At 42.0% G+C, this 16,094-nt stretch overlaps 1 protein-coding gene across 1 annotated transcript in view; it reads right to left on the bottom strand.

Moving 5' to 3' along the window:
* DOK6 (docking protein 6) overlaps positions 1 to 15,853 on the bottom strand; it is a 174,002-nt gene extending 158,149 nt beyond the window's left edge. The window contains exon 1 of the mRNA XM_082235277.1: positions 15,514 to 15,853. Within this exon, the coding sequence (XP_082091403.1) occupies positions 15,514 to 15,579 (66 nt within the window). The 5' untranslated portion in view covers positions 15,580 to 15,853. The remainder of the gene's footprint in view (positions 1 to 15,513) is intronic.
* Positions 15,854 to 16,094: the final 241 nt, after the last annotated feature.

Consider the following 16,094-nt stretch of genomic DNA (forward strand, 5'->3'; position numbering starts at 1 on the left):
GAACTGTTCAAATAATTACCTTCAGCCAGAAGAAATAGTTACTAATTAGGGTCAGAATATATTAAAATATTATACGATATTGATTCATCTTTGCTTCCCAACTTTCTCTCACCTTTCTTAACAAAGGTGGTTGGGAGGTGGAGATAGAAAGTCTTATAATAAAAGAACACAAACAACAGAGTTCTCTACTAGGATCAGTACTATTTAATCACAGTCCAGGGCAGTGTTAAGGAACCCCTTTCAACCCAAGGGCAGCATTTCTGTGTCTGGGTAGAGGACAAATGCATAAATAGTTAGAACAACCAATGTGCAGTACTCTAGTTGCTACACAACCACACTATCGTCCACCCAGGCAAGTGAGAAGCATGATCAAAAGTTCAATGATACATTACAGTCCTGGGGAAATACTTAAGGAGGGTATGGAGCAGGGCTGGTGAGGAGTGTGGCCTGGGGAGAGTTCTGATTATCCCCACACCTTAGTTTTAAATGTGGACTGATTAATTAGCTTGACTTCTTTTTCACACAAAAATCCATGTAGAACGAATTCAATCATTGTTTCATCTACAGCTGCATTGGAATATGACCTGCTTCAGAAATTATTTCTTCACTCAAACATTAACCTGATGGTTCATGTCAGTTGAATAGCACCTGCCCTGTAATTCAACTGTTATAGCCTTCCAGGCATGGAGGCTGCACCTTGGCTTATCTATATCCTTTTGTCAAGGGTGCATAGGATTGGGAGAAAAACATGCAAAACTAAGTGTCGGTGATGCAGTCACTATCAGCACAAGTGCTGCACAAGCATACTGGCCAAGTATTACCCCCTTTACAGTATCCTACAGGATAAATCCAACTAAGTCATAAACCAAGTAAACTGGCTGAAATCAATCAACTTGACTAACTTACAGTAAGTCTATTGATTTCAGTGCATCTAAGTCTTAGTTGGACAGAACCCTAATAGTCTTTCAAGGCAGCTGTAACTAGTATGGTTACATTTAAGATTCTAAATATAGACAGAGTTGTCGCTATGTGCTAGGACTGAATCTAGCCTTGCTAGAAACCACACAAATAACAAGTTTCCACATGGCAGTTAAAAATGCCAAGTAATTTATCAGATTGGGATGATACAATGGCTCTTTTTCCTGTCTTGGGCTGAATCTACACACGGGGAAAATGCTATAAAATAGATTGTTATAAGATAAGAAAAGAAACCCCTTTGTAAAATCACATAAAGTTTTTTGCTCTACAGCACCATCTAGTGTTGTATCTTTACAATAGAGTTACGAATCTAGAATCTAAATATCCACAGTATTCTTTACAAATCTCCTTGCATTTTGCCATAACAAACAGACCAATAAGTTAATGTTATTTGAGATACCCACACACACAACTTTATTTCTAGCTATAATTCTAGAATAATGCCTAGAAGGCAGGCAAACTATGCTAACAAAAGCTGCAATTTTGAATAAAACATGCAAGCATAATTAATGTTGACATATTGAAAGGGACATCTATTTAACACTGGTTAAATTATTTTCTTGCTTACAGATAACAAAAGAACAGATGTTGGAACAGTAAGATTGTCATAATGTGACATCGCTGGAATACTTTTGATATGCAAGAAGTTTCATGTGGCTGACGGGCAGCTCCAAAGGCATGACACTACAAGCTTTTATGCATAGACACTGCAACTCATTTGACTACACATCTGTAGCAATAAAGAGATCAGGACTCACTCATCCACCAAGACAGACAGAACATTTGCCCTAGGCATGGCTCCTGCAATGGGTGCTCAGCAGTCAGTTGATGCGCCATTGTACAGACAATGTTAAAAGATATTCTGACTGCTTGGCACCATATAAATCTTCAGCTACTTCCAACTTGCACACGAGCAGCTTTCCCCATGCCCTTCTTTTGACAGCAAATGCTCAGATTGCATCACTGTTTGCTTTTTATAAAATGACAGTGTTTGTGTGCAAACACACACATGGTAGTCAATAATCGCTGGAGCCCCATGCAAAGCCAAAAAAGAGGCAATTCTCAGGCTTTAGTGACTTGACCACAGACTCCTTGGATGCCTCCTAATATGCTTTTCTCAGAGCGCTCCCCACATCTTCAAACGCCACTCAGTAGAAAAAGCCAGTGGATGCAGATAAAGGTAGTAACCCTTTTACGGAACAGAAGGAGGGGCTTACATTTTGACTGCCTAACTCATAGACAAAGCTCTGCCAGTTGCTCCAAGATAATTACTGAGAGAGCTTGCATTTTCTGCCTCAGCTCTAGGATCAGTGAATGCAATCTGTAACCAGCAACTTGGTCCTAATCCAAGGTCCTGGCCTTGCCTTACTTTCTCATTTGTTCCAAAGCCCCATATCTACAAATCACTATGTGGCTTGATCCTTGGTTTTCTCTTGGTGGTGGACGTCACTATGTACCGTACTCAGGATAGCAATTCCTGTATCCGATGAAGTGTACTGTAGTCTATGAAAGATTATAATAGGCTATAATAAACTTAAGGATTTTTTAAAAGATACTTTAAGACTTTTTGTTTTATTGTTGCAAGAAATGAACATGACGAAATTAAAAGACGCCTGCTCCTTGGGAGAAAGGTGATGGCAAACCTAGACAACATCTTAAAAAGCAGAGACATCACCTTGCCAACAAAGGTCCGTATAGTAAAAGCCATGGTTTTCCCAGTAGTGATGTATGGAAGTGAGAGCTGGACCATAAAGAAGGCTGATCGCCGAAGAATTGATGCTTTTGAATTATGGTGCTGGAGGAGACTCTTGAGAGTCCCATGGACTGCAAGAAGATCAAATGTATCCATTCTTAAGGAAATCAGCCCTGAGTGCTCACTGGAAGGACAGATCGTGAAGCTGAGGCTCCAATACTTTGGCCACCTCATGAGAAGAGAGGACTCCCTGGAAAAGACCCTGATGTTGGGAAAGATGGAGGGCACAAGGAGAAGGGGACGACAGAGAATGAGATGGTTGGATGGTGTTCTTGAAGCTACTAGCATGAGTTTGATCAAACTGCGGGAGGCAGTGGAGGACAGAAGTGCCTGGCGTGCTCTGGTCCATGGGGTCACGAAGAGTCGGACACGACTAAACGACTAAACAACAACAACAACCCCTCTGGAAATTACCTTCTTGTGGAATTTTACCTTTATCCTTTATTCAATCCATGCAACTGCTTCTGCTTAGCACAAACCTATCCAACCAGTTACATCAACTGGCTGTCTTGTAGGGTCTGCCAGAATGAGTTTCATCCACATTCTGCACATGGCGAAACAGCAACATTGCGAGTAACACAAAGTGGAAACTCCATAAAACCTCTTTGCAAAATAAATTAAGGAAAGGAAGTTGCAAGACCCAGAAGCCAAATGATTTGCAATCTATGGCTCATTGTACTTAAAACAATGTTGCTAAAAGTCTAAGAACACAGACTATCAGTCCTCTAGGTTTCATGGTAATGGGCAACACCACATTCAGCTACATAGCAATGCAAGCAGCAGTAACAAAGAGCAGACAATTTTGCAGGGCTGTAAACTCCACTCAGAGACACCTATGTCAGTATCTATTTCAATCTCTGCCCAAACACACCTTTTACCATCTGAGCAGGCACCTGCATGTTTAGCCACAGGTTTGAACAGCAAGGCATGATGTCAGTCCATGGATTGCACATTATTAGGTGCTTGCCCCATGACTGCTAATTTGACTGAACATTTAGATAACCCTAGAGGTATGTGTACTCTAAAAACCCATCCAGGAATCCAAGCACCAAAGAAACTCAAATTGCTGCAAGCAGCCTCTAATCATAATTGCAAGTCAGCTTTGCTTTTTGAACATTCATGAGACTGTGTTTTTCTGCACAGATTTACAGCAACAGAAAACCACCCTGCAAGATCTCAAAATCCCAGAGATTTGGCAGGCCTTTACTAGGAACAAGGCCCTGTCTTGTGGCACTCCTTGTCAATGGAGGAGTTGGTAGGAGTCATCCCTGCTTGCTTTCAGACATCTCTAAAAACTGCATTATTCAAAAAGACTTTCTAAACCTGAAAGTCTTTGACAACCAGCTTTTACTCAAGTGTTTGCCATTTTTACTCTAGTATTGTGTGCATATTTAAGGAATAAATAAATAAAACAATCACACCCAGATCAACCATACAAAACTGTGGTTAAGGAAACTCCCCAGTTAATCACGTAATCCAAGCACACAAAACCATAGATGGATTATCCTCCAGATATTGCTCCTTTCATAATAGTTGCTGAAACATCCAGCATGACATAAGTTAAAGACCGGAGATTGTGCTGCATCTGATTTTCACTCCCGTCAATCAAGAACTCTTTACACTAACAGACAGCAGCCTGGAAGTCACTTCCACATATGCTCCAGGGGCATGGATGTAAATACCATGACCACATGGACAGGGTCAATCAGGCTTCTCCTCCTCACATAATCGGAACTCTGCCAGGAGGAAAATAAATTTATTCACCAACAAGCTGCTTTAAACATATGATTATAACCATAGAGAGTCTGCTCCAATACTGCTAGGAGCACATGTAAATACGCCTCAGTCAGCATTAAAAAAAACCAAAACCAGCAAGAAAAATAACAGCACTCAGATTTCAAAAGAATAGGCTATGATTTACTGACAAATGCCTTGGAATGTAATTACACTGCATATGGTGTATTAGTCTATGGTAAAACTAGGGACAACCTTTTCTTTGGCAAAATGAGACTCCTTCACATGGTGCCTGCTATTCCACAACCAGCCGTCAAATTGTAACTTTAAAACTTTCCCCCTAACGTTAAGCATCATTTGTCACTGCCGCAATGCCAAAGGCACTTTCATGACCATCCCACCCAGAATGCCTCTCTCTGAGGGAAGACTCTCAAGGTCTAGCCTATAGTGAGGCAGAGAGGGAGAAGACAGAGGTGAAGCACCTCACTAGGTGCAGCTGCTACACTAAAGCAGCAAAAACTGAAGGAGGGGGCACTGCTGTCATCATGATGAAAAAATGAGAGATGTCAGTAGTAAGAGATACAAAGGAGTGGGGTGGCCCTTAGTATAATCTAATTTACTGACCAATCACTGCCTTTTACTAGCCTACAGGATTGTTGTATTCATTTTAATAATTCTCCATAAATGAAAGCAGAAGGAGGACTTACTCAACACTCAGTGACATTTGCCTCTAGGGATAACACTTTCACTCAGCATGCCATTAAAAAGAAAAGTTGTGAGGCAGCTGGCATACAGAAGTAAATAATCCAATATTTCTGACTACTTTTAACTAACAGCTTGAAATTTTTGTGTTCTTCTAGAGAACAATAGCTTCAATAATGCCCTGAATCTTTAGAGCTTCGTGTACAACAATCCAAGGAATTCAATCCCAGCAAAGGAATTTTTAGCTGATAAAAATGTGATACATGAATTTTAAATCTGAAAGCAAAGCTTACAATTCAGTAAATTTATGCAGCAGTAGGGGGTGGGGGAGAAATTAGATTCAGTTCACATTTAAAGGTGCACCACCCTAGTTCACTCTTACTGAAATACAGGCATTCTTCAAAATCCCTAATTTTCAAGTGCCATTCTCCAGCCAAGCAATGTGTACAAAAATACATATATTGGGGTACAGTGTTCTTACAAATGCATGAAGATATGAAACTGCATTTTTGATGAAGATATGAAACTGCATTTTTGTATGTTAGGGGAAATTGCTATGCAAAACTGAGTATACTGAACTGAGCAAAACTGCATACAAACAAACGATTGCTAGGAGAAATCTGCACTAAAATCCTGCTGGGTTTTCTTGAGGACTTTTTTAAAAACACATACTTATGTAGAAATGTGGAGAAATGAATTTAAGATTGGAAAAATGAGAGAGAGAAGACAAAACGAACAGATCCCCACCAACCGCCGTAGGATTAATTAAACGTAAAACACATATACTCTTAAATCTTTCTGAGATTCCCATGACAAACCCTCCAAGTGTCCCTATTTTTCAGGGACGTCCCTGATTTAGAGAAGCTGTCCTGTTTTCTGATTTGATCCCAGAATGTCCCACTTTTCCTTAGGATGTCCCTATTTTCATTGGAGAAATGTTGGCAAGTATGGAGTTATCCAGAGCCATTTGAAGGCAATCCTGTATAGGGAAGTTGTTTTAATGTTTAATGTTTTATTATGTTTTTATATATGTTGGAAGCAGCCCAGAGTGCCTGGAGCAACCCAATAAGATGTGTGGGGTATAAATAATAAAATTATCATTATAGAATGGGACATCCCTATTTCCATTGGAGAAATGTTGAAGGGTATGCTATGAACGCAACTTGATCCAGAAATCTGCTTCAGATATTTCTTTCAATATTTATAGACCACCCTTCTGGCTTTCCCTTCATATGTTGGCTCCCAAAAACATTAAAACAAAACACTTGATGCTAAGTGCATAAAAGGGACTTCCTTGTCCAGATAATCTTCCCCATTCACTTCCATGAAAAAAATCTACCTAAAGAAAACAAACCTATGCAAGCAGCCATTGCTATCATAACTAGCATGGACTTTCACACATGCATAAGGCATCTGAGTGCACGTAACTCTTTGGAACAGGGCGTCTACCAACAAAGGCTAATATTTCAGAATATACTCTTGTATGTCCCTAAGGCAGATAGACATGTGAGCTGGTTTGCAATACAGTTGTACCTCCATTTACGTAATCCTCTGGTTATGTAAACTTCAGGATGTGCATGTGGCAAACCCAGAAGTATTTTACCGGGTTTCACTGCTTCTGTGTATGCGCAGAAGCAGTCCTCAGGTTGCAGAAACCTCAGGATCCGACCGGACCTCTGGAACGGATCCCATCTGCAAACGGAGGTACCACTGTACCCAATGTGAAGCAGGCTCCCACCAGGCTCCCTTCAGTTTGCATCCATTTCAGTTTGTATTTATAACAATTGTTCATCGTATAACTGCTCTGAATTGTTGACAAATAGTATCAAGTTGTTCTTTAACTTTCCTTCTCCCTGTTGCAGGATAAACCTATTTTCATAGAGTGTAGTATTAAAAATCCTCTGTCATTCCTGCTTTAGTCCTGCATGTTGGTAGAACTGATGGTAGGAGAAATGAACATTTGAAGTGGTACCTTGAAATTAATGTAATACTTTCTGTCTTAAATGCAGAGTTGGGTTTGAGTGTGAACATCTACTTTGAGTAGAAGGCTTTTAATCCTGGAGAACAGAGGTCCTCAAATGTCACCCCAGGAATCACTTGAAAATTGCTGAAGGCCTTGATAGAACACTTAATATTTTTTTCTGACTGTTGTAGCAATTACAATGCACTACGCTATATGATGTATGAATTTTAACTGTCTTTTTTTCAGACACACCACAGATCAATAGTACCCTTGAAGCAGAGGATCCCAATGGCTGAAGGCAGGAAGAAGCATTTTTTGCTGTTTTTCTCTGCAACCTTTCTGACGGTCTTACAGAACTGCAGACTAAATTTTCAGAGGGTGCAAGGGGCTGCAGGGGGAAATGGCAAAAGTTACCTCTTCCACCACAGGAAGAATCACTTGCATCCAAACATGGAGTAAAGAATTCAACAAGCTGTAAACCAAGGAATACCTACCATCTTGTCTTATATCCAAAAGATAGAATTATCCCATTTTCTCCAGAAGTGAGATATATAAATTAGAACAAAAAGAGGAAGTATATTAAGACTTCTATTAGCTTTCAGTGGTTCCCCCCTAACTTGCTTTTCAGAAAGTTAACAATATTATTCCTTCAGTACTAGAACACTTTCACCCAAGTGATCATTTAACAGTCAGTCCATGGGTTGCATTAGATCAGAAGACCTTTAATTTGATTCCCAGCCAAGGTTTACTCAACCATAAAGAAAGATGGAATATAACAAAAACACTGAAAGAATTTCTATAATGGATTGGCCACCTGCCTGAAAGAGAGCAAAAGCAGCTATGTTTTCTATGAGATTTATATTAAAACTTGCATGAGCCTTTGTGGGACTACTTTCCTCATATCTGCTTCACACAAAAAATGTTGTCTGAACAAATGCATGGTATTAGAGGTAGAAATGTGTAGATTTGAGGATTGTTTTTATAGATAAGCCATTCCTAAAATCATCTGAATGAAGTTCTGTATTCTTCAGCATTTGAAATGTGTTATGGAAATATAGGAAACTGCCTTATACAAAGTCCATTTAATTCGGTGTTGTCTCTACTGACAGCACTGGCTCTCCAAGGTTCAAGGGAGGAACCTTTCCCAGTAGCCATGAATGCTGGTGATTGAACCTGGCACACAACTTACCCATCAAAGTATGTCCTCTACCACCAAATGGCCCTCTTAAATTATCAAGGCAAATAAACACCAAGTTTCCATATGGTGTATAATGACATGACTTCCCAATGCATTCTGAAACATTTACTGCCAAACATACTTCTCTGTCTACAGTTGCACACAGTGCTGATCTTGGGTCCTAAGACTCAGGTTTCAGAGGGATGTCTTCGGCCCTCCTGAATTAATGGCCTTCCCAGCACCTGGGGAGACTGAATCAGCTCGTTATTCCCAACAATTCCATTTTCTAACACATTCACGCTCACACTGTGCTGGTCCAAGACATTTTGGAGTCTGAAGTGTCCAATTGTTCTACTCTGTTAGGACTGACACTAAAAAAAGTCTTGCTGAACTTGACACCAGTTCCTGCCTTCATTCACCCTTCCATCATGGTGCTCTATGGCAGGGTAAATCCTGCAAACACATATATCAGGTGAAGAGTGAGAACCATATTTAAGCTTTCCCTTCCTCTCATCATTTTTCACAGCACTGATTGCCGGTTATTACTGGCCATCTATTAGATCTTCAGAATTGCCTAGTGCTGCTTCCTTTAAAAGAAAAACAGTTACATTCACATAATAATCACACTGGATGGTGGAGAGAGGAATATAATTTTTCCAGTGTTCTATTCCCTTTTAATATGTGGGGGTTTTTTTGGGGGGGGTATTTGGTTGTTGTTTTTGTTTTGATTATATAGTTTGTAGTTTTATATTTTGATTTTCTTCTGTGAACTTCCCGGAGACCTCCGGGTACAGAGTGATATATAAACACAAATAATAATAATAACAATGTTATGGCAGCTGTTTGGAAACTGTACTGGGGAAGACATAATATCTCCTCAATAGAAGTGTTATCTAGGTGAAAGGTATCCAGACTGCCCCCCCAAAATAAACAAATAAGAATTATGCCTTGATGGACCCTGAGAGTCATTGCATAGCTTTAACTTGTTCCAGTTCAAACATGTTGTTGCTTTCAGACATTACAAATTAGCCCTTCATTCAACCGCCACTGGCAAAAACGTTCATTCACATTACAATGCCTCTTTACCAATTTCTCTTCTACACCCATTAACATAAATGGTATAAAATACATTCCAAGGTAGTTCAAGCATTGTGTACAAAATATACTTTATACAGAACCATTACTTTTATTGTTGATTGTATGGGCTTAAGCACCAAAGATACAGATTTCTCTGACTGGCCCACTGATTGGCATCATTACCACCTGTTAACAAAAGACTTTGGGGTTTGGCCTTTGAGCTTTTGGTTATGGCCTCCTTCACAGTTTGTGTGTTTGTGTCTGCATGCACGCACACGCGCGCGCGCGCGCACACACACACACACACACACACCTACATATAGAGAATGGGATCTCAGAATTCCAAGTTGAAACAGAAATCTCTGTACTCTTTCAAAAGCTTTACAAGTCCTAATACATCACTATTTTCCATCACACGAAAAAGGTAGTATCATGATGAGTAAAGAAATATTGAGCATACCCCAAATATTTCCTCTGTGCCAATGTCATATCTAGTTTCAATATAAAGCATTATCAGATTTATTTCCCTTATTTTATGAAGTATGAAAAATTCTTGCTTCCCAATAAGGTTTTCTGTGTTCCATTGTTCTACTGAACTAATGTCATCCTGCCCTGGCATCAAGCAGCAATAATACTAACCTTCTAAGGCCTGCTGAGATTTAGTGATTACTTCCCAAGACATTGTTTGACACTGCCATTCAGTTTAAAACATTATTTTGGGGGTGGTGTCTATCCAGCCAAAGAGCATGAGGGAACCTTTCTGCCTTGATTTAAGCTGCTTAAAAACACACACATTCATGTCAGCTGTACCGCAATAGTCTGTAATTGGGATTCCAACAACCCCACTGTGTTCTCTCAGAATTAACAGCCCTGTCAAGATAGCGAAATGTTCCAAAGGTCAATTTATGATTATTCTTCCCTTAGCCTTGAACACCCTTTCTGCAAAGAAAAGCACAGCTTCCAGGGCAAAGATAATATATATTAGCACTGTGATAAGCTTCTAGCCACTTGTAGAATTTTAAATTTCACATGGCCTCTCTCTTATCTCTTTCGAAGGGGAACACATTCATATAAATATATAAGACACAGTCCCTCGAGATAACAGTTTCAGCTTAAGCATGCAGTTTGCTGTCTGTTATATGTTCTCCTCATGTAGAGCAGGGAAATATTAAAAGTGGTTATATAAAAGAAATTGCTTCTTTGCTGGGCACACTGGAACCAGGTTGTAAATTGAATCTTCTGATTGATCCAAAATCAGTACCCCCAAAATATAGAATTATTAAAAAGGAACTAACATTTTCAACATATGCATTTGCACTGTGCCAATTCCTGCCCTGGAGTAGGGATGGAAGAACCTTGAAGTCTGAAAGCCCGAATAATGCTGGTCTGTATTGTAATAATGGACATTTGGAAGATACCAGAAAGCCAGTTGCTAAAAGTCAACAACTGAACGTAATGCTTAATATTGATGCAGAGAAGAATGAGTATCACCCACAACCACACACCAACTTAAGTTTTCTGATATCATCTGATACCCACAACATATTACCCCTGATTGAAAGTTCCTGATAGCCAGAGGAATTGACAAAAAGGTCCACAGTCATAGGTGGAGAAAGAAAAACATTCTTGATCACAGCTGATAACACAAAAATAACCAGATTAACTAATGAATATATCATTAAATGTTACTTTCACCCCAGTAAGGTTCTTTGCTCCTAGGGCAACTGTTTCCAAACAGTATATTCTTAATACTGTAAAACCCTTCTTGGTGCGTATTTAATATAGCAAAGGCTGGTTGGATGTTCAGCATTGATGGCACATCCAATGGTCATTTGACCCACATGATTAGCATTGCTGACAGACGCTGTCCCAATGCTCTAGGACACATCCACAGTGGCAGATGAAACACTACTATACATTATCAACATTATATTATTTATTTAAGTATTAAGTCCATTTATCTATTGCATACTGTCCTCAAATCTCAATGCCATTTACCAGAAGGAAAATCAAATTGAAGTACATAAAAATTGAAGTACATAAACGTACCACAATCACCATTTAAATTGAGTAAAATGCAAATACATAAATACACAATAACCACATTCATAGTCATAACCATATCTATACAACTAAGATCAGACAAAATTACTATGCAGAATTGACACAAACACCAAACCGAAAGAATATTTCAACCCACATGCACTCACTAAACATGTATATCCTTCCTGCAACGGATCACTGCCAAACATATAAGAACAGACTGTGCAGCACTAATAGGCCAATGCACCACAAAATACTTCCCTCCCACCTCTCACCTGGGACAGGTTCAGTTTGGGACCAGTACAAGCCCTTTGTATAAGGGGTATAAAATTCCTACTATCAAATAACTCTCAACAACATGATTGTACCTCACATGGTACTGAACAAAACCCACCTACAAATGTGGACCATTTCACTTCCATGACAGTACAGCAGACAACACATAGTGGTACCCTAAACGTATTAAGCAGCAGTTGTGACTTGCATTTCCCTTTCTGTATAGGAGTACTTGTACCTCAGAAGAAATAGTGACTGCATTTCCTATTCACATGTTCCTCATTTGGCGAACAGAAGCTGAATTTGCTACACGCAAGTCTGTGCAGTTATGTTTCCAGAAGACAAATAAATTAAGAGGCTTACAGTAACACCATGGAGTTTACCTGTAGCGGAAACTGGATGTGTAAGAACAGAAGAAACAGTAGCATGGGAATCTTTAGTGTAGGAAGAGTGTGGAATGTAGCAAGGAACTTATTTATTAGGAACATCTGTGAATACCATGTAGCCATGAGTTGGTATATACATTATAACCTTATATATTATAACTGGGCTGATTGGTGATGCCATTTGTATTTGAAAGCTACAATTCTACATGTTTTACAGGGTTTTAATTGGAAAAGTCTCATTCAGATTTTGTGTATGTGTTGGAAGGACACCTGTGGAGAGAGCCTATCTACAATAGTGTCCCAAAAACACATTCCTTCCAGTACAAAGCTAACAGAAAAGGATGTCATCATAAAACAGCCAAGCCAACTCAAATGGTAGTCATTCAGCAAAAGACTAAGAAAAAGAGTTGGATGCAAAAGTGAACTTTTCCTTTCAAGATTAATTGCCTTTGACCTTCATAAACCACCTTCAAAATCAAAACCAGTATGCTGGAGAGGGTGCATCTCCACAGGCACATACCTCCGCATGTGGTGGGAGTGCCCCAAAATCCAACTATTCTGGACAACAGCCATACGAGAAATGTGTAAAATAACTAAGCAAGTATTAGAAATCACCCCAGAATTGGCCCCACTAAACATCTTCCAAGACAATAATGCCCATTTACACCACAAAGAACTCATAACCCACCTATTTTCAGCAGCCAGAAACACCATAACCAGACACTGGAGAGACCTATCAGGAGTAAGCATGGACCAATGGTACCAAATAGTATGGGAAACAGCCATACTAGAAAAATTAACCAATAAACTGAAACTGATACGGGGACAAACAGAAGACGCCGCCTTCACCCCGGTATGGCTCCCCTTTATCACATACACAGCCCAGCAAGACTTATAAAAATCCACCAACAGCATACAAATCAATATGGCTAACCTGATCCAAAACACCCACCCACCCCACTCACACATGAAAACAAAGACCACCACAGCCAATCACAAAGAACCACACCCTAGGCCAACCCCAACCTCTCACACCACCAAAGGAACACAAGTGAATAGCAGAGAACCTGCACAAGCGACACTGAAACAAAACCCCACATATATTAAGTAAAATAGAAACATCGCCACCTGACCCCACCCCCATTCACCTCCCCCCCTCCACCTCTTTCCCCTTTTTCTTCCAAATGTCTCAACAAATGAAACTGATCTGTAAAAAATGTTACTTGGAGAGAGAGAAAAGAGAAAGATTGTACATACTTTTGTAAACCAAGAAAACCTTCAATAAAAATATATTTTTTAAAATATATATATATCAGAACCAGTAAGCTTAGTGAGCAGGAGGTGCCAATTGTTTATCAAGACTTGTTTATTAAAGTGTGTTACATTCTTCGCCATCAGATAAAAGGAGGGAAGAAGAAGCAAAGAACACAGATAAAATAAAAAGGAGATCTCATGTGGGTGTTAGTACATAAGAAGACCTTCACTGAATCAGACCAAGGCCCATCTACTCCAGCAGCCATTTCCCACAATGGTCAATCTGCTAGGCTTGCAAGACATGAGGGCAAGAGACTTGTCTCACTATTGTTCCCCAAGATTGACAAACAGAGCACTGTACCACTGATCCTGGTGGCAGCATATAGCTATAATGACTAGCAGTGTTTCATAGTACAGCTCTCCACTGATAGCCTTAGTGACCACTAAGATGTCAGACAGATGTTTACATGACTTCCAAAGCAAGCAGCTTTCCAGGTATCACAATATTTCCTTGGTTTTAATTGTACTGTTGTTTTCCTTTTAGCACAGGCTAATAGCCTAATTGCATGGCTCAGGACTGGTTCTCTCCATGGTATCGTATCAAATCTCAATGTATTGCTCTCAAACTAGAAGTCTAATTAAACTTTAAATCAGAGGTTTATTGCATGGTTTCCACATTTGCCTTCAAGCTGGTCAATACTCCTTTTTCTTCCTAACAAATTTCTAAAGAGGTTCTTACTTTGGAGCAAAACCAGACAGTTATCATTACTACTTTTTTGGAACTGTCATAGTATCTGCCAGCTCCTAGCAAGAAGTAACATTTCTAAAGCATGTGTGAATGTTGAAAGTTAGGCAAGTACGTCTACCAATAATTATCTCAACTTTCTCATACACCTTTCCAGGTGATTCCAACCTTTTGGCTGAAGCCAACCTTGCCTCCAAAAACTCTGAGATGGGTCAGTTGTCTAATCACAGGGGACAGCAGCATCCATCACTGTGCCAAGCCAACTCTCCTGTCCATCTGCTCAATGTACCATTATCCTTTTGCCTAGTCTAGCTAAGTCTGTATACTCTCCACCAACAATACTAAATCAAGCATACAACTCAAAAGATGTTTTCTACCTACCATCATCACCTGTGTGCCACTCTACTCAGCAGCTACTTTTGCCTATTTTGTCTACCTTTCCTCCTACCTCTAGGCCGCTAGGAGCTATTTTGAAACCTGTAGACTTTTCAAAGCTTTTCTTCTAACAGAGTGCCTTCGAACACACCTTTCAGCGCAATGCATCCAACACACACTATACAACAGGCACAAAGTTAACACAGTGCCGGGAGCTTCGACACAGCCACAATTTCAACCTGTTATAGATTTCAGCTGAATCTGAAAGAAGGTGAGCCAGGGCTTGGAGAAAGTGCTTAAAGGGAACGATGCCCTTCTTCCCCGTTTGCGGGAAAGGCAGCCACGCCACAGCAGGGGTAGGGGAGTGGTGTGTGGTTAACAGCACAATCCTCCACATGTTGACTCAGATCCAAGTCTCGCTGTGCTCAGTGTGACTTACTCCTTAGTCGTTAGGCTTGCCGCCTATAAAGGTGGCGGAAACGAGTTGAACAGGTGATGGGTTTCCATTGTCTCTCCGCTTATGCGCGCAGGTATTGTTTCTAACACAGACGAGATCGGTTGTGGGCAGCGACAGCTATTCCCGATGGGCTTCTTCCCACTAAACAGGCTGCAACCCTATAAACGCCCTCAATTGGGAGCCCTGCGCCTCTGGAATCTGCTGGATCTACTCCCGAGTAAACGCGGGCAGGGATCGGGCCGCACCGCCCAGGAGCGCGACGATCGCCTCCACCTCGGCAAGCAAGCGGGCAAACACGCACGGGAGGCAAACAATAGTCGAGAGCAGCAGCAGCAGCAGCAGCAGCAGCTCCATCCAAGCGCGCCTGCTGCTGCCAGCAGCCGAGGAGCCGCCGAGCCATCCCCGCCCCCGCCCCCCACGCCGCCTGCCAAAGCACCGCCGCAGGAACGACAGCGGGCTGCTGGCTCGCAGCGCCGCCTCGACCAGGCGACCCCCACCTCCAACTCCGCCGCCCAGGCGCTGACAGACCAGAGCGAGGGCGAAAAGGGGGGAACAAAGCAAGCAAGCGCGCGCGCGCGCCAGGCGCCACTCACCCCGAGCTTCCTGCTGCGGATTTTCACATAGCCTTGCTTGACTATGTCGTTAAAGTTGGAGGCCATGGCCGGGGCGAGCCGGCTGCGGCGTCCCAGCTCCGGGCGCGGGGTCGTCTCCTCTCTCGCTGCCGCCGCCGCCGCCGCCTCCTCTTCTCTCCAGCTGCTGCTGCTGCGGAGCGCCTTTGGCCGCCGGCTGGCGAGGAGCCTCTGACATCCAGGCGGCACTGGCGGCAGAGCGGCTCCTTTTGCGCGTGCCGGGCACGCCGTGGCCCAGCGCAGCCCGCCCCCTCCCTCCTGCGGGGCGCCACGCGCAGCCCGAGAACGGCCAGGAGCGGAGGAGCGGGCGAGCTCTTGCCGCGCCGTTGCCTGGAGCAGCCAGGGGAAGAGGACTGCTGCTGCTGCTGCCGCTGCTGCTGCTTCCCTGGCTCTTCCGCCAGCTCTCCTCTCCCCCTCCCCGGCTATTGCTTCTCTGCCGGCACCCGGAGGCTGTGGAGCTGCTCGCGCCGCCGCGCCCTCCCCCCTACAGCGCGGGAGGGGGAGGGGTTCCCGCGCGCTCCCTCCCTCTTGCTCCCGCCTCACAC

This window comes from Podarcis vaucheri (genome assembly GCF_965113315.1).
Source record: "Podarcis vaucheri genome assembly, chromosome: 8".
NCBI classification, from domain to species: domain Eukaryota; kingdom Metazoa; phylum Chordata; class Lepidosauria; order Squamata; family Lacertidae; genus Podarcis; species Podarcis vaucheri.